Genomic DNA, 19,597 nt, shown 5'->3' on the forward strand with positions numbered 1-19,597 from the left:
CCCTACCACAAAAGTGCAGAAGGTCTTGTATCCCTTGGTCTACTACACATATTGTGTTGGGGACTTCTCGAATCTGCATTTGAATAGATTTCTATTAAGTGTCCCTCGAACAAGATATCTAGTAATTTTGAATTGAATCAGTTATTTTTCTAGAGTGTACCCTTTGGTAAGAATTAACTGGAAATCTAACTCATTGCATAACAAGTAGTGATTTCTAAAAATCTTGCAAAAACTCAATTTTGACCATTTTTATGACAAAATTCTTACAAAACTTGAAGACTTGTCTACAGATTTAATCACAAAGGTATCATCATAAAATAACAAGGAATATTTAAAAAAAATTTAAAATTTCTAATTACTAGTAGTCTTGAAATAAGCTTTTGCTTTTTGTAAAATCTATTAGTGCCACTTTTTTCTTTGAATCTGGAGCAAGGCTGTTTAATGTCGTTGTTTTAATAGCGTTGTATACCCTAATCGTTACTTCTAATCCCATCATTTGCAAGCAAATTACTTGACAGGATACGGTTTACAAACCAGTTGTAAGATGAAAAAGGAATTCAAGTTGTTGAAGTATAATTAGTAAACAACAACAAAAAAAAAAGTTACAGGAAGCAGCCTTCAAAATAAGTAGAGTTGAAGTTGCTTTTGAAGAGAAGTTCTCACAACGTCTAAAGTTATTGTTTAATTCATTATACATGTACCAGGGAAAACCCGTATTGTTTTTGTAAAACATTTGGTGGTTATTAATTTTCTCAGTTGTTTAATTAGTTCCATGCTTGTTTTTGCTTGCATGTTCTTCTGAACAGAACAGAGACCCAGAGAAATATCCTAACCGGAATAAAAGGACCTTTTTTTGGTATCAATTTTTAAGTAAAGTTGGTTTTAGAAAATTCACGAAAAGTTCCCCAAAATTCCCTTTAATTCCCATGGAAATTTTTCACTCTGGAAAATTCCCAGGAATTTTGCAACCCTACCCCTCTCCCATGGAAAATCTGATAAATCCCGGCTGGCTAGTTGAAAATAAAAAATATATATGAAGCGAAGATTCAGACACACCGTCAACTAAAGCCGCCACATATTAAGCGCGTGCCGTGTCTGTGTTAATCGATGTTTGTTTATCGGCAGGACGGAAAATACCGAAGAATTCCGAATCATATTGTGTACGAGTCAGGCTGTGGGTTTTTTCACTACTGCACATGCATATAACGCATCTCGTTGAATATCGCGGTAATCACGTGTAGTATTGGACCAGGTGGGTGGAGCACAGAAGCACGGCAGGCCAGAACTGAGTTCTCAATGAACTATTTATTGCTAGCTTTTCAGCCTTTTATCACTTCCCAGCCGCGCACGCGCGCGCACACGTGTTCTGGTTGGGGGGGGGGAGAGAGAGAGAGAGAGAGAGCGAGCTCCCTTTCTCTGCTCTCCTCTCCTTTTAAAGGGCGCGGTCACTGCGGGAGATACACAAACACAGGTTAATCCCCATCAGGTGCAATGATTCCACCACTTACCTTCCCTGACTCCGCCCTCCATTCACAGACCGACGCTTGGCCACGCCCCCGCTGCCACATCACGTTATCAAATTCAATAGATGTGGCCACATTATCGCCCGTTTAAACACGTGTTTTTGTTGTTGTTTACATCTACATCTGCCAAAGCTCCGTTGCGATGTGGAATTTTCTGAAAGGTGTACAGAAACCGCCAGAGACGGGGACAAAGCGACCTCGGTCTGAAGAGGAGAAACGACAAAGGACTTCTAAGCAAACGTGGAAGCAGGGTAGGCCTTGGCTGCGATACGAGTCTTATAGAATAATTCATTTTTTTTCAAGTTGATTCGTAGTCAATATGAAGCTCCTAATGCTTTCTGTCTCATAAATGGTTAAATACAGAAAGCATGCTGGACATATTTTGGGTGCGATAGTCATGATAGTAAGTAGATTTGTTTTCAATACTCATACGCCAAGTTGCCAAGTTTTCCAATATATTATTATTTGTTGATATTATATTATGGTGCTCTGTGTTGTTCTCATTTATGTATTTAACAACAGTATCAAAATACTCGGGTCTTGAAATAAACGCACATTAGTCTTGAACAATGGCAACTACTCTCTTTTGCGTTATTTTTGACAGAAGTAAAATTCATACATGAACAAATTTTGGCGAGTTGATTTTCTGTTTGGCGAGTTACTTTGGAAGGGAACTAGTCCGGCTGGCTGGTGGAAAAAAAAAAAAAGAATTTCGAGCCCTGCTGTGGTATTTTCCACCAAACTTGAACGGCTCGGTTTCCTGAAATATAAACAAAGATGGTAACACCATGCAATAAATACACTTCCTAAAATGCTGCTCAAGTATTCAGGAACTAAACAGTAAGCAAATCAAGTGTGACCGGAGTCGTCCCTTAATAAATATTATAATGAGCTACTGTGTGGACTCAAGTGTCATGGTTTAGTGATCGATATTAGATGACGTATTTATTCAATCAGACCAGGAAGTATTTAAATAAAAACACACACTCGTGCTCTCTGGCCTGATGAGCCGCCTTCAGCTAAATCCAGTAATCAGCATCACTGCTGCATGTGATTGTGGAAGCTGAAACACAGAAGCTGTGATGGTTTGTGTTGAGAAAACTGGAATCCCTGAACTGTGGCTGTTTTTTTTCCCCCTTCCTTTCAAAGGCTCCACTACAGTATTTTTTATTTTTATGTAACCTGTTCAGTTCAGTCTGGTTTAAAAAAAAAAAAAACAACTCTGCAACCCTTTGCGAGGAACCAATTTAGCCAGTTTTCGACTAAATGTTGAGACTCCATATTTAGTGGAAAGCTACTATTTATGTCCATTTTAACACGTTCAGCAGAGTAACCTGCGAGTCAAATGCTGTGAAAATGATGAGCTGAAATAATTCCTTAAATACAGCTTATCAGCTCGCTGGAAGTCTGTTCAGTGCTCAGCAATCACGCACCAAAACCTGCACGCTGAACACCTGCTCGGCCACAATCTGTCGTACAATCAGGAAGTGACTGCTACGATAGTGTAAATCATGATTTGCTGGTGTATGACTGTACGACGCTGTGTTTTGTCAATGCAAACGCAGGACACGCCTAATCATTATATCAAAAAACGTGTTGGCGTGTTTCTCGTCTTCACTTCAGCTGGTGCGCAGGATGCTTGCTGAGAAACTTTCGGCTAAACAGCCTCCATTGCTACAGTACATTTCAACAGGAAACGCCATGAGTGCATCAATCACACACACACACACACACAGGCCGTGCAGGATAATGATCTCCCCTGACTGCTTCCTGCCCAGTCATGTCAGAGAGAGGAGCACAGGTATCAGCTCCTACCCTCAGCACACAATCAACACGACACAATATTGTGCTTTTAACGTCGGCTTCCTGGGAAGAAGAAGAAGAAGAAGAAATTTGTTTATGAGAATGGAGTGATATCGAGACAGAACCTCCTTCCGGTGTAGACATGCATGTATGTGGCAAAGCGAGATAAGGAAGTAGTAATAATGCAGCAAGTCGTTCATCAAAAATCCTCAGACTGGAGTAAACAGGAAACCCAAAGTGCTCGAGAAGCCAGAAGAGCACCTCAGGCGCTGAGAGTGAAATGCAGAGGAAGAGAGACAGTGAGGCTGGATGCAGAATGGAAATGTGGTGTGAAACTCTATTATTGAGCACACACCTGCTTGAAGCCTGAAGCATGACCTGCTGACATTTGTGGTTAATAATTAAAAAACACAGGCAGTCTTACAAAAAGACCTGGGCTCTGATTAGAAACTGAGAGTCAGTGTGTGTGTGTTTTTTTTTTTAGCCGTTCTGTTTTGAAAGAGTGCAGCAGGAGGCATGCGGTGAAAGGTTCTGCAAATACTCCGCGCACTTGGACGCCTGTATAAGTGCAAGTCTGAGTGTGTGTGTGTAATAAAGGATATGGCCATCTTGCTGTAGAACATGTCCTCTTGGTTGTCAGGGGAGCTGAAGGTGTCCAGATCTTTCTCCAGCTGCAGCAGCTGCTTCTCCATCTGCTTCAAACTCTTCTCCAGGTTCTCCGCCGAGACTACACACAAAAACACACACTACGTGTTTATCAGGACGCAGCTACGCAGGGAATGACATCCGTAGCACAATTAGCAAGAGAAAAGAAGACTGGTGTGATCTAATAATCTAATAATCATCCACTTTTTTTTTTTAAGACTGATGGAGTAATGCAGCAGGACGGATGTGTTGGCATGGAAGCGGATCTGTTCTGCGAGACGTCGAGTTACAAACTGTGCACGTTACTGACTGACTGGCAAACACATGGGCACCAATTATAACCGGATCATTATTATCTGTGAACCGATCATGCTGAGAGACCACTGGCTGGCGAGATATGAAAGGATGGAGATGACCAAAGTTCAGACCTCACAGGAAAAAAAGCGAAGAAGAATTTCACATCTAAACCTATTAAAACCTTAAGAATTTCAAGTGCGCCAGCCTCGTGAAAAGGTCTCTTTTGCAAAAAGAAATCAGTTCGAGAAAATATCCCTCAGTGGCTCAACAACCCGACTTGACACCCTCCAAGGCTCTCCTTTATTTGTTTAGATAAACGGAGATGCTTTGACATACTGTGTGTTTATTCTGAAGAATTCGGTGTGCATCGTATTGTCAGATGACAGACGTACAGCTGACTGTGTGATAACTATATTACTGTAAACCCCTTATGGGCTTTATAAAGCTTCCTTGAACATAGAGAACAAACAAATCGGGGAAGAGGAAAGTCAACACAAGCTTCCTCCGAAAGGCAAGCCAAATGACTACTACCGTATATATTACACCATCCATCCTAATAAAGAGCATGGCCAGTTTTGCTCGCTTGGTTCTTCGCCAAGGATTAGTTGTCGTCTCCACCATAGACATATAAACATAGACGCCGCGTTCTGCGTAGAATCATACGTCATCCTCGCCGCCATATTGGATGTGGCAAAGTGGAGATTCGTCAACCGTCTCTGGTATAGAGGTTTTTCACCCACGTGACCAAGTCATGTGAGGCTGCCATTTTGGACGTCACGGCTCGAATCAGTTTGAATGCGAGGAAGGCGACAAACGAAAAACATAAAAGAAAAAGGAGCGAGATGCAGAAAACACCTTCACTATCCAGCGACGTAGGGCATTTACAGGGCGAGCAGAGGGAGAGGTATTTGCAAAAATTGAGGTTAGCAGGCTTAGAGAACGACGTTTACCTGCTTCCACCAGGATTGTTCACTGACGTACGGAAGTACACGAAGCCCTCGTCTTTACCTGACTTCGGCCCACATGATCTGTATACCTATGTCGTTAAAAACCCATCGCCATACACAGGTATTGATCTGAAAGCGTATAAGAGTTTGGATGCCTACAAATATTTTGTGTCAGGCTGGGTCACATGCCTACATCAGCGGGTCGTCCCTGGAGCCGGTGGTCGCCATCTTATTACAGCTAAGGTTTGTTCACATTTTCATTTACTTTCGGTCCTCAGGATAAACAAAATGTTATTAAATGTCATTGAAATAACTTCTTAGTCTGTTGAGACATGGCCCGTTATAAATTTGCTGTTACCAGGCAATGACCAAGAACTGTATTATTAGGGTCGGTGTAGTTGTAGCAGTGTACTAGCAGCTAGCTGTCAGCACTAGCTAATGTCAACAACATAGTAGCTAGTATGTTACTGTATATGCTATGTTTACGTTCAGTCATTGGGATGACTGTTAAAACCTTTCAGTCTCAAGTTTTTCCTTTACTGTATTTACTAGCTTACAGAGCTAGCGCACTAGCTCGGGCAGGCTGGGAGCGAGCGCGCTAGCTCAGTAAACTAGTAAATACAGTAAAGGAAAAACTTGAGACTGAAAGGTTTTAACAGTCATCCCAATGACTGAACGTAAACATTGCTACAGTAACATACTAGCTACTATGTTGTTGACATTAGCTAGCTTGACCTTCAAAATGGCGGACACCGGGGCGTCACGTGACCCTGTGACGTCAGGTGAAAAACCTCTATAGCGTCTAGACAGTAGCCGAGAATAAAGATGCCTCATTCATGTGCTACGTTTAACTGTACCAACAGGTTTACCGTCCAAACGAGAGCACATGGGATTACCTTTCACAGGTGAGACTGGAAAAATACTTTTCATTGTATTTGGTCATTATAACGTAATTTTACGAACAGATTTTCCTGACTTTGTGGCTAATATGAAGTCTCGCGCATAATAGCCGCTCGGTGAAACCTGTCTCCAAACAACGAAGTATTTCCTTCGTAACTACGCTGATTGTTGTTAGTTGCTTAGCTAACTTTTCACATACTATGTAGGTTTCCCGAAAATAAAGACATGAAAAAGCAGTGGGAGACAGCTGTCCGACGGGAAGGCTTTTCTGCTACTCCGTCATCCACGCTCTGCAGTGAACACTTCAGAACGGAGGATTTGGACAGAACAGGTCAGACAGTCAGGATCAGAGAGGGAGCTGTTCCTTCAGTTTCCCAGCTCATCTCCACCGGGGAGGTGTAGAGTTATAAGCAGTGAGAATTAGAGAATACAGTGCCACACTATGATGAACGTTTTTGAACGTATGATGAATGTTTTTAACCTTTCTGAATGTGAAGGAATCAGTGATGTATTTTGTTTTGGTATGACGTCAGAACCTGGCCGAACTCAGTTTGGCGCTCATTCAGCTCACTTTATTCAACGAGAGCAGGTCTGTGTGGTGACTCAATAAATAAAACAGTACATTTTTATTTTCATTCACCATTTCCAGTTTTTCCACTATTTCCATCATTTATCATATTCAGTCTTGTAGGTTGGTTATTGTGGCCTCAGGTTTTGGTAGCTTGCTACGGTATGCTGACTGATTAGCTTACCTGAGCTATCTATCGCGTATCTGTCGCTAGTTTGCAGTGTACAGGGTATTTCGCACACTATTTATAACCATCACATTAAAAGTTATACATGTTGTTTAGATGCCTGTTTGTTTCCCAAATATATACGTGTGTGTCTTAATGGGTGAATAAAAGGCATCGAGTTAAATATTATTGTAGAAAGGGGCTTTATGAAGTTCAGTCCATTTACTTGCATTGGTTTACGGGGAAGATTTGCCACATCCAATATGGCGGACACTCTGACGTATCCCAGCAACGGGGCCACCCAGCTCAATGCGGCGTCTATGTTTACCACAACTTTCTCAAACTCTGACCTTTCCCATGATTCATTGCTTCCACTCCACTGTGTTGACGGTTGTCGCTAACGCTAACTGCTAGGTAGGTTGGTTAAAAGATGGTTACACGGGTCCGATTTTCTGGGGATAATACGGTCAAAGTGCTCCATCCTTCTACCCTCATGGAACAGACAGATGACATGAAGTTATGGCCTGATGTCAGCGATGCTGACATTGTCAATTATTTTATTCTTGGCGAGAAGCGAAGGAACTACAAAAGCACGGAGGTGTACAATCATCTACACAGTAATAAAACTGGCAAAATTCTGTGTAAAAGAGAGAGGGTGAGTGTGTTTGCTTAAAGGCTGAGCTTGAGCCTAGCCAGAGCAAAAAAGGGAAATAAATCCTGCAGTCATGCAGCAGCTCTCATCCGGAAGGTCGGCCATGTCAGAGTAGAGTGAGTATATTATTGTACTGGTTTACTAACAACGTAGTGTTTATAGATTTTAAGTTGCTTTGCACAAAAGCGTCTGCCAAATACAATATAGGCTCAATATGTATATGTATAGCTCAAGAAGCAAAAGCTAGGTAGGTCAGAGAAGCACAGGCTAACCATTGGGGTCATCCAATGGGGTCATCCGTATGTGGGGGGGAGGGGGTTAATAACCAGGCGTACGCTTTTTAAAAATGAAAAAATGATGATCCGTCAATGTGCGAATCGGCGGCCGCCATGTAAAAAATTTCGCGCCACATCAGTGTTGTCAGCTAGCTCTACACGCTTTCTTTCTTCAATACAACAACAATGGCTGACCCAGATTTTGACCGCATTTACAAATTTGTGAATCGCAGAAATACCGCTATTCACAAGACTCCTTCAAACGAGTACGGGCAGTTTTTAAACGTTTATTGTTTCCTGCATTCATCTGAGAAGCGGCAGGAGGCAGTTGGGGCAGGACAGGCTGCTTGGAAAGAATCGAAAACGAACGTTTCAAAGCAAGCTGAGCTGCGCCGGCAAGCGATCGTCCGGATGGAAAAAAAAAATCAAGTCGACTTTTACAATTCGGGATTATTTCTCTCGTAAAACAGTACGTAGGATATCATATGGGTATTCTGTACTTGCGTCAGCAGTCAGTTGAATTTTATACAGTCAGTCTTTTCTTCCATTTCAGAATGAAAGTCCTGCACGACCAGCCCCAGCCCCAAAATACATGTTTTATTCTTTATTTTCAACATTTAATCTGGGGGAAAAAACAGTGACTCTCTTTTAAGGGGAGCAATGGATTTCCTATTGTTCATGAGGAGCCAAAAGGCAACAGCTCCCCTTAAAAAGACAGTCCCTAATTTTCAAAAATGAATCATCTGCTTTCTATGAAAACTTCTGGACCCGTTCTTGTGTCTTCTTTTCTTCTCTTGTGAATCTGTGTATTGTCCTGTCATCCGATTTTAATAAAAACTAATACAAGACATGGTTTTATTTTGAATTCCTATTCCACGTAGATCCATCATCATTTTTTGTCCGCTAATGTCCACTTTTGGGGGGGTTGTTCAAAAGTCTACTCTTTGTAGACTCATGATAATGATGAAAATTATGGATGACCCCTTAATACAGATGCAAATGCTGTCAAACTTTGGAGACAATAAAACATACCATACTTAAAATAATTCCTTGTCGATGTATTTGTCCAAGCTTCTTCAACTTCTCAACTCCCCTGATCATTCCGGATATTGGATGGTATTTGTAGGCTATTTGTTTACAGTCGTCCTTCAGCACTGCTCGCTCTTGGATTCTCTCGGAATCCACTTATCGTTAGCCGCTTTGAATAAAAATGTCAGCTAAATGACTGTAATGGAGTGCAATGTTTGAATAATGTACAAGAGCTAAACAACAATTACACAGAATTAATGTTGTTGATTCAGGTCCAAAATGCAGTGATTACTGGAAAGACAGGAATCGCATGTACAGATGAGCAGCGTATGGTGCTGGACAATGCGTCTTGTGAGCCCGTTTGTGCTCAAAGCAGATTCCATTCATAAAACCTTTAAGCTTTTGCGAGTTGTTTGTGCACCCGATGGCACACGTCGAACCAGAAAAAGACATGATTTAAAAAGACGTTATCCTCTGACTAAAACATGGTTGCCATGGTTAACGCCGCTCGGCTACGTTCGGCTCCCTCAGCCTCAGCTGCTTGGATAAACTGGAACTCAAAAACCGGCATCCGGGAGAGGCAGGTGTCATGGCGACCCCCATTGTCTCTCGCAGGACAGCCATGGATAATCACGAACTCAAGACCCTTGGACGACAGCGCAAACAGTGTTTTGCTGCACCGCTCAGGAGCCATCCCAATTACAGACCGAGTTCATTCTCATGGGTGTCAAGTTTCAAAATCTGTTAAATGCTGTTCATGACGTCAGGCTGTTGTTCAGCTCAAACAACCACTCTTTACAACCATGGTGAGCAGAAAAGCATCTCAGAATACATAACATGTTGAAGTTTGGGGGCTACAAGAGCAGAAGCCCACACTGGGTTTCATTTCTGTCAGCCAAGAACAGGAATCTGAGGTTACACACTGGGCGCAGACTCGCCAAAATTGGACAGTTGAAGATTGGAAACACATCAGATCGCCTGCTTTTGGCCATTTTTGCCAAAAATGGCATCTCTAATAAATACGGTCAAGGAATCTTAACTATACTATAATGCTTGCCTAATGCTAGCTAGGTTTTTTTTTTTTGGCTGGGCACCGCGTGAACCGATAATCACATCATCAGCTTTTCTTTGGCTAATCATACACAAGGTACGCCAGCACTCTTGCCGGAGCAGTTGGGGGTTAGGTGCCTTGCTCAAGGACATTTCAGCCATTCCTGCTGGTCCAGGGAATTGAACCAGCAACCATTTGGTCCAAAAACTGCTTCTCTAACCATTAGACCATGACTTCCCCTAGCTAGGTCGGACATGCACTAACAGATTTTATTTCACCAGAGTTGGGCAGTAACAAAGTACATCTACTTGAGTACTGTACTTAAGTACACTGAGTATCTGTACTTTACTTGCGTATTAATTTTTTTTTGCAACGTATGACTTTAACTCCACTTAATTTGAAAGACAAATATCGTACTTTTTACTCCACTACATTTCTATCAAAGTCCTCGTTACTATGAAGCAGCTTTGAAAGTAGATTTTTTTTCTTTTCTTTTCTAAAACGTGATCCCCCCCCGCAGGTGACACTGAGACAGCCCATCACTAATCACTAGGGTCACGTCATGTCCATAGACTGTATAAAATCAAGTTCAATTATTTCTTTGCAGCTTTATTTAACACGATCAGTTGATGGCAGAATGGAAGGAGGCGGTTCTTCTGGGGAACGCACGCACTCATGGCTATAGCTAGAACCCATGTTTCAGTTTTCTGAAAGGATTAAAGATTCGTTTCATTTCAATCGTTTGCCTAAAACGAACCGCATCACGGCCTACAAAAACTTGCCGTCCGACCCGTGGGCGCATATTGAGGTGTGTAAACGTTTTATTCCAAGAGAAAGCTTGCAACGAAGTTGTCTGTGCTTTTAGAGCTAGCGATAACGTTGCAACAGCTATGCAGTCTGGTTAGTCAAACGACTTTCTATGGATTTGCCCGCCAAGTTGTCGTAGCCTTGTCCACGGCTAACGTTAACACATAGCTAGTTAACTTGGACACTGTTAGTTAGCATGTAAACACGGAGTTATGCTAACATGAATAATGTTAACTTATCGGAAGTGCGTTCAGAAATGGTTTAGTATAATCTTGCCAAACAAACAATGTAGAAATCTTTCTTTTCTAGTAACGTTAGCTACCCAATATGATCGAGTTTGAAAGCATGTAAGGTGGAGCTTCACTCCACTAAACCAACATGATGGCACAGGCAGATTCATACAGTACGCGCATGAATATATACGCTGACACACACACCCGCATGCGACCTGTGAGAGGGACAGTATTGTACTAGTCAGTCACTACAAATCGTTGGCTTTTTTTTGTTTTGATGTTAAATGATGGTCTTGCTGAAAACAGTTTTGCTGTTGGGCAGTTATTAAGCCAGGGTATCTGCACATTTTTCAAGCACAAATTTAAAGACTTTTAAGACCTTTTCAAGACCTCTAAATGGAAAAATTAAGACTGTACCACGGCAAAGAAAATGATAAATACGACAACTTAAAACTGTTTTCTGCAATAGTTTTTTTTTTTTACTAACTTTAAGAAGAATGCACACAACTGGTGAACAACAGGGTGCATCCATGGCAACTGTTAGCCATGCAAACAGCTGAAGCAAAGTCGTGTGTTTTGGGCTGCAGAACTACTGTAGCAGCAAGGAGAAGACTGGTGTTTACTGGAGAAAACATCATGAATCATTTCAAAAACGAAAACAATAAACGGCAAGTAGAACCAGCTGAACAACCTTAGCCGGCATTATTTCAATCCCCAAAGATTATCTTTGATGATGTGTGATTTTGTGTCTGACAGCAAAATCAGTCTGAGTGGTGTACAGTATACAGCTGGCTGAGGAAGTTCTCGAGTATCTTCTGCATTATAGCAGGTAACAGCGTAAACCTGTTTATGCAGTCATACAATCATCAGAGCGTTACATTAAACACAGAAAAACAACCATCACCTTTCATCACCATTATCAATATTAATCAATGTGTTGTAATAACTGTAAACTAATTATCAGTGCAATTGTTATATCAATGTTCATGATTCAAAAATAATCATTAATTATTATCTATAATCCATGAATAATTGTTTATTACTACTACAACTACTACTACTAATAATAATAATAACAACTACTTTTTAAAAATAATTTAAAAAATAACTCAATTTTATAACATTTTAATAATCACTACTTATTAGCTATATTAATTAATAGAGTAGCAATTGTTATAATTCAGTATTATTGATTACTACTTAATTAATACGCAGTGATAATCAAAATGTGATTTAATAATTAATAAGTAGAAATTATCATCAACTATCACTTAATTATACTAATTAATAAGTAGTGATAAAAATGCTATAAAATTGAGTTATAATAGGCGGCACGGTGGTGTAGTGGTTAGTGCTGTCGCCTCACAGCAAGAAGGTCCGGGTTCGAGCCCCGTGGCCGGCAAGGGCCTTTCTGTGTGGAGTTTGCATGTTCTCCCCGTGTCCGCGTGGGTTTCCTCCGGGTGCTCCGGTTTCCCCCACAGTCCAAAGACATGCAGGTTAGGTTAACTGGTGACTCTAAATTGACCGTAGGTGTGAATGTGAGTGTGAATGGTTGTCTGTGTCTATGTGTCAGCCCTGTGATGACCTGGCAACTTGTCCAGGGTGTACCCCGTCTTTCGCCCGTAGTCAACTGGGATAGGCTCCAGCTTGCCTGCGACCCTGTAGAACAGGATAAAGCGGCTAGAGATAATGAGATGAGAAAAGAAGACGACGCCACTTCAGTGATGCCGAGAGTATGCACACACTGAGTTGTGTCTTAGAAATGTTATCTATTATACTCTGAAGATATTCTCTTCCTGCTCGCATCTGTACGTGATTGGCTCAAGATTTTCTATGAAGCTTTGCTAAAGCGTGCACCTGGAATGCTCTGATATGTGCAGGCAGATGCGTAGTTAGGGAGAACTCCGGCACCCTGCTTATCACCACCAAGGCCACAGAAATGCGATTACAACATGTGGAAAAACAACTTTCTCAGTACACTAGGCCACTTGAGCTCAACACACAAACACAGAGAATAGGAATGTTCATCCACTAAATTTCCCTCACACATACGTGGTAGTGTTCTTACATGTGGGTCAGAACATGACCATGCTGCTTTGTGGGGGTGGGAATGAGTGTTACAATTAAACGCAATGGCTCTTTTTCAGTTCAGTTGTGGTTCATTTTGTAACCTTCTACCAGGTGTTTATTCTACAGGTTCTACAAGCGAGTCAGTGAATCCAGCAGGTTGCTTCAGAGGTGTTAGGTATTGATGATGATGCCCTTTTTTGTCACTAGTCACATGTACCAGCGAAATTAGCTGTCAACCTGTCCGTACATATACAACATACAATTGACATAGGGTAGACAGGACAGGAAGACAGGGATATAGATAAAAAGGAAACACAACATGAGGAGAGATAAGGAAAAAAAAAGAAACCCCCCCACTATGCTCCTGTCAGGAGTACAGTGTGGGAACATTTAAAAAACCTTTGCACATAAGCACACAACAACACAAGTACACTTTAAACACGGGACTTGAGGGGGGGAATCAGGGGTAAGGGGGGAGGGGGTGGGGGGAGGTAATCCAGCGCAAGCAAGCAGCCGTCCACTCCTGCAGCCATGAAGGCGCTGGTCACGCACCCGCTTGTCACACTGGGGGTAAAAATGGCGACTGCGGAGAGTTAGAGAAGGAATGCGAGGGCGAGAGCGTCTCCCGGCCGTGACCTTCAGGGGGAAATGTTGCCTCAGCAACGGCCTGAACCAAGGCTGGTGCTGTCTCAGGGCGCCGAATGTCAATAAGATATAAATTGTTTGGTCTTTCCAGACGCAGTCTTTGCACGTCCACACCGCTCGTCCATATCTGTCCATTCTATTTCACATTGATCTCCGAAAAACGTATTCCTTGCAAACCTTTTAAAGCTGTTCCGAGATAACCATTTTGTGGTTAAAGTTCTGAATGTCCACAGTCCGAGTGCCAACAGCTTTGCCCACCACTCCAATCATATCGGGCAGCTTTGTGGGGCTTTGAACAGCTGTCACCGTTGTCTGATTTCCTCGATATACCAGGGCAATGCCTAATCCAATCAGCAAAAGTCCTGTAATCATGGTTCCGAATAGGTAGATATCTTCAATGTCCTCCACAGAAAGAATCGCCAGGCACACGACCCGCCACCGCTCCCACGCGTCCATCGTGTAACCAGCCGCAAACGTTCTGGCAGGACAGACGGGTTCCCCCGAACCCAAACTTCTCATCGAGAAAACTGTCAATTTCGTTAGGAGACCAGTTTATCAATTCCATGCTTTTTTTTTTAGTTTAGAAAGTAATGCAGGGAGAGTCTCTTCAAAAAGTACAGCAGACGAGACAAGACACAGAAGCACAAGCAGGGAAAAAAAGGAGGGAGAGCAGAAAATGCGACCGCCTTCCGTGGAAGCACAGAGAGGAAAAAAATTGTCAGCATTGTGGCAATAATACAACGATGCATTGACAGAAGATGTACTTTTAATACTTAAGTATTTTTAAAAGCAAGTGCTTGAGTACTTTTACGCAAGTACAAATTTGACTGGACAACTTTCACTTGCATCAGAGTAACATGTGACCAGTGGGATCTGTACTTTCACTCGAGTAATGAAGTTGGGTACTTTGTCCACCTCCGTATTTCACGTTCACAAACTCCAAACATCCTCCATTCTCCGTCCTGAAAGAAAGCGAAGGCCTTTTGGCAATGCATCTTTGAAGGGGGGAGGGGCTTCAAGGGTGTGTCAGTTCATTTCAGGGAGTTCGAAACCCTTACAGAATTGTCAAACCGTCCGGATTTATATGTTGATCGGCTCATTTGCTGGTTTTATTGGTGGAAAAACGAAGACTCTTTCGGTGGATATTTAGGTGATGAAGTTGGGATATGACATTAAAAAGCAAAATCCCACATCATATATGGTTCCAAGCCCCACACACCAGTAAGAGCATAACAGCTTGGAGCATGCGAGCTCGGTGCTTGTTTATGTTTCATTAGTACAGACTTCCACATCGCATAACTTGTGTTTCAGTGTACCACAACCAACCTAATTAAGTACATCATAGCAGGATTATGCTTTTAAACACCCGACACACACACACACACACACACACCACAGATAAGAGACATAAACTTACAAGAAGAAAAACATCCATTCATTAGACAGATGAATGCCTCAAAATAGATCACCTTGATAAGCATTAACAAGTCAAAACAGGTCGTGAATGCACGAGTTCACGTCGTTGCAAATTCAATATAAACATGCACGTTTCATCAGTGCTGCATCTATTTAGAGCTGCTGTATTGGCAAACTGCACAACTTCACCAAGGAGCATTAATATCAACGCAACAGCGCGTGCTGTGCAAATCAAACACAGATGCCGTGGCGTCCTCTCTTTCTCCTCAAGGCCGTGGCCCTGAGATTAGCATGCTAAAACCAGCAAGGGTTGCTGAGTCCAGGAGGAAGGAAAGTGCTGCAAGGCAGAAGGTGGCCATTGATGGGGTGTCAGAGTTCATAGGAGACGCACTTAAAGACCTCACGACTGTGGGAAGCCATTTATTTAAGTTAAACTTCAGTCATTATATCGTGGTATATGTGCGTATAAAGCAGGCTTGTAGTACTCGAGCGCTGATGACTCGGACTCGTAAATCGGAGACGAGGACTCTGATTTTTTATTTATTTATTTTTTGTAACATGCCATAATAATTTGGCATAAGATATTTGTATCTACATTAACTTTTGTACTAATTTCGTGCAAGAGTGTCACACCTGCGTGCCTTGGAGCGTGCATCAGATAGACTCTCTCATGCACGCATCATAAACGACTCGCACCTGCACAGGATTAAGGCGCAATCAGCACGCCAATATAAAAACTGTGAAAACACACTTACTTTGCGAAGTATTGAGTTGCGTTGCTGACACATTACCGAGCCTTATTTCCTTGTTTGGTTTCCTGATCCCTGATTTCCTGTTTCTCGTCTCTGATTCTGCCGAGTCTACGATAGCCTGTTTGTGCCTCGCTTGACCTATTGCCGGTTTCACCGTTTTGCGATTTTGCCTGCCGTTCTGGATTGTTTACCGTCTTGACTTATATTAATAAACACACTTTCTGCACTTCCATCCGTCTCCCAACCATCTCTGACAGAATACTTCACACTCCCTAACAAAGAGAAGCACATTCACCTGTTCATACGTCATGTTCAGGAACAAACTAATTCTAATGGCGCTAAAATAGCCACCGTCAAACGGTGCGGTTGGAGTCTTGACTCAGACTCAACTTGGACTCATCTCATCATCTCTAGCCGCTTTATCCTGTTCTACAGGGTCGCAGGCAAGCTGGAGCCTATCCCAGCTGACTACGGGCGAAAGGCGGGGTACACCCTGGACAAGTTGCCAGGTCATCACAGGGCTGACACATAGACACAGACAACCATTCACACCTATGGTCAATTTAGAGTCACCAGTTAACCTAACCTGCATGTCTTTGGACTGTGGGGGAAACCGGAGCACCCGGAGGAAACCCACGCGGAGAACGTGCAAACTCCGCACAGAAAGGCCCTCGCCGGCCACGGGGCTCGAACCCGGACCTTCTTGCTGTGAGGCGACAGCGCTAACCACTACACCACCGTGCCGCCCAACTCGGACTCTTTTTTTTTTTTTAATGACTTGGACTTGAACACTGGGGGCTCGAGGTTTAGTGATTTGACTCCAACACTGGTATAAAAGCAAGGTTCTCCGCTGGCCAGTAGTTTAATCAGTCTCCTTGTGATTTTTACGGTACTTTCTCCCCCCAGTGAAGATGGCATGTTGGGGAAGTAAACTGAGGAACCCAGCATTTTGTGAATAATTAAAGCGACTGTGTGGATTTAAACTCTGGTTCTTTTCCGTGAGTCACGCTTGATAGAGATGACCTTAAAAGCTTTCAGAAACGTTTTTAGCGCAATCATACCCATGGTTTCTAATTAATCATGTGTTTAATTTGCCCTGTCATCAGTCTTGTTTCCAGCACTTTGAAAAACAAAGTTATGTCTACGCTTTAAACACGCACCATATGTATGCTATATACAGCTCTTCATGGGCTCTACTTGCACTCGGCGTGCATATTTTTCAGTAATCCATGGAGTTTTCATTTCAGCTAGTGTGCTTCCAGATCAATGAAACAAACAAAATCCATGTGCAATAAAATTTCTGTGCAATAAACATACACACTACATCACAGCATGGTTGTCGGTGACAGATGGACTGGTTGGAGTATTTCACGATCTGGGAATTTCCCACACAAGAGTCTCTTGAGTTTATTCAGAGTCAGTTTGGTGGGAGGAAATGCCTTGTTAATGAGCGAGGTCAGAAGAGAATGGCCTGACACTGCTTCAAGCGGTGAGCAGAAAAACCATTTCAGAATGCACAACGTCAGGGTAGATGGGCTACAAGAGCAGGAACACACATTTTAACGGTATGAATCCATGAACACAACCTGTCTTGTGTCAATAGTTCAGGCTGGTGGTGGTGTCATTTGTGTGGAGAATGGGCCACTTAATACCAACATTGCTTGAATGCCACAAGACTATTACTCCTTTTCCACCAAATCAGTTCCAGGGCTGGTTCGGGGCCAGTGCTGGTGCTGGTTCACAACTCGTTCAACTTGCGAGCCAGCTGAGAACCAGTTTGCTTTTCCATAGCTCGCGGTGCTAAGGGAAGCCACGTCATTATGTCGCTGTATACGTCAGTTACGTCGCTGTATACGTCAGTTACGTCGCTACGTTTGCATAAACCTTGGCGCGAATATCGAAGCAAAAACAACACGGAAGCAGCAGCAGCAACAACAATAATAATAATAATGGATGACTTCGCGTTTGTACAGCTGCTGCTTCTCATCGCTTAAAAATGGCAATCTTTCGCGGTCTTGTTATTGTTGTCGGTCTTAAAGGATATGGTACATGAAACATAAATGCACGCTATATCAGTTTCTTTCCATTAAAAATATGAATTAATTGCATCAACAAATACAAAATCATCTATTAAATTCAGCAAAATCGTTATATTCGTGATGATTATATGGCATTTCTGCTCGACTTCCGATATGCATTTTTTGTAACCGGAAGAGCCGCTGTCACGTGATCATACGTAACAAAAACTTTCAGGCACAGCACAAGCGGGTAGATGAATGGAGAAGTGGATGACACGAAAATTGTTTTTATAGTCTTTAAAGTACATTGGACATCATGGTGTATTGTGCTGCTTATGGTTGCAATAATTCCAGTGGGAAATGCCCTGGAGTAAGTTTTTTTGCATTCCCCAAGGACCCGAAGCTGAGGAAAGTGTGGGCTCACCTGCGCATGTGCAGTAGGCTTCGCGCATGCGCAGTAAGCTTGGTAGGACAAATCCAAGAGGTAGGATAACTTTACAGAACACCTGTTGAAAAAACTTTGCACCTACTGTTTCCCACAAACTGTGTTCGAACCATTTCACTGAGGATTCTTTCAACATTAATACTCAGGTACTGAGCGATATTAATTCATGAAACATGAAACAGGAAGTATAAGGATGAGAAAAAAAAAAACAGTTTAAATCGGGAAGCTGCGCACATTTGCGCCAGGCTGCACAAATGTGCGCAGCTTCCCGATTTAAACTGTTTTTTTTCTCATCCTTATACTTCATGTTTCATGAATTAATATCGCTATTTTTTTTTTTTTTTTAAATCGGATCTGCACGATTCAGCCGTGAAAAAGGCAGCATCCGCCGAAAGGCGCGCTGTTTGCATCCCTGCATGGAGGCCAGGGGACAGGGCAGGAATATTTTTGTTGATATGAGTGATCCGGTGCGATTTCGCGACCCCCCCCCCATTGAAGACCTCTGCGCTAAGCGACTGAAAGCCGAGGTAAGGATTAGTATTATAATTTTGGGTGTATCAATTATTGATTATCATAATTCTGACTCGTTTCGCCATTTTGAATGTTTTCATCTCGGACTCTGGAAGCATTGTATCTCAATCAATCTCGAAAAATATCAGCAAAAAAAAAAAACCTAGCTTGCAACGGACTTTAGCTAGATCTATGATGAACTTTCAATGTATGATACAAAAATAATACTTCTTTCAACAGATCATTAGCCTTTGAGCAGAATTGTTTTTAACTTACCAGGAAGTGTTATCGAGCCGACCGCTTTCAGTTTCATGGGGACTGAATGAACTCTCACTCTCAGAATCATCTGACCCGTCAGAGTAAAGACGAGATCTATGTTCATGTGAATTTCCAGCTATCGGTTCGAATTGATAGGGTCTAACTTCACATCTCTGTGAAACATCGGGAATATCACTGTCGATGGTGTCCATTTCGGTAACCTGTTTACATTAGATTCCCAAGCGCTGGCTCCTTGGAAAGTTTTTGTTGCGTCACGGGTCACGTGACCACCTAGCTCATTAACGAATCCTTGTTTTACGCTGATGTATAAAAAAAACTTGAATAATGTGATGATTTTCACATTTTTGACGCCCTGCAGTGATTTAGATGGCATTTCTTATGTCCTTTATACATAATTATGCCCAGGTAAAAATCCATGTCCTATATCCTTTAACAACTCCGCCCGCCCCCCCGCTGACGTAAGCGGTTCTTTCCTCTGGCCCAGGTGCTAGCCTGGAACCGGTTTTTCTGGCCCCAGAGCCAGTTCTTTGTCAGTGGAAACAGAAAACCTGGTTCCAAACTAAGCA

The 19,597-nt window shown here is 42.4% G+C and overlaps 1 protein-coding gene across 2 annotated transcripts in view; it reads right to left on the reverse strand.

The window, feature by feature from the left end:
* Positions 1-19,597, reverse strand: part of diaph3 (diaphanous-related formin 3) — an 814,225-nt gene that overhangs the window by 230,736 nt on the left and 563,892 nt on the right. For both annotated transcript variants that reach the window (XM_060941746.1, XM_060941747.1), the window contains one exon: positions 3,928-4,053. In XM_060941746.1, coding sequence (XP_060797729.1) covers positions 3,928-4,053 — 126 coding nt within the window. The remainder of the gene's footprint in view (positions 1-3,927; positions 4,054-19,597) is intronic.

The sequence above is a fragment of the Neoarius graeffei genome, chromosome 15 (genome assembly GCF_027579695.1).
Source record: "Neoarius graeffei isolate fNeoGra1 chromosome 15, fNeoGra1.pri, whole genome shotgun sequence".
Taxonomy (NCBI): domain Eukaryota; kingdom Metazoa; phylum Chordata; class Actinopteri; order Siluriformes; family Ariidae; genus Neoarius; species Neoarius graeffei.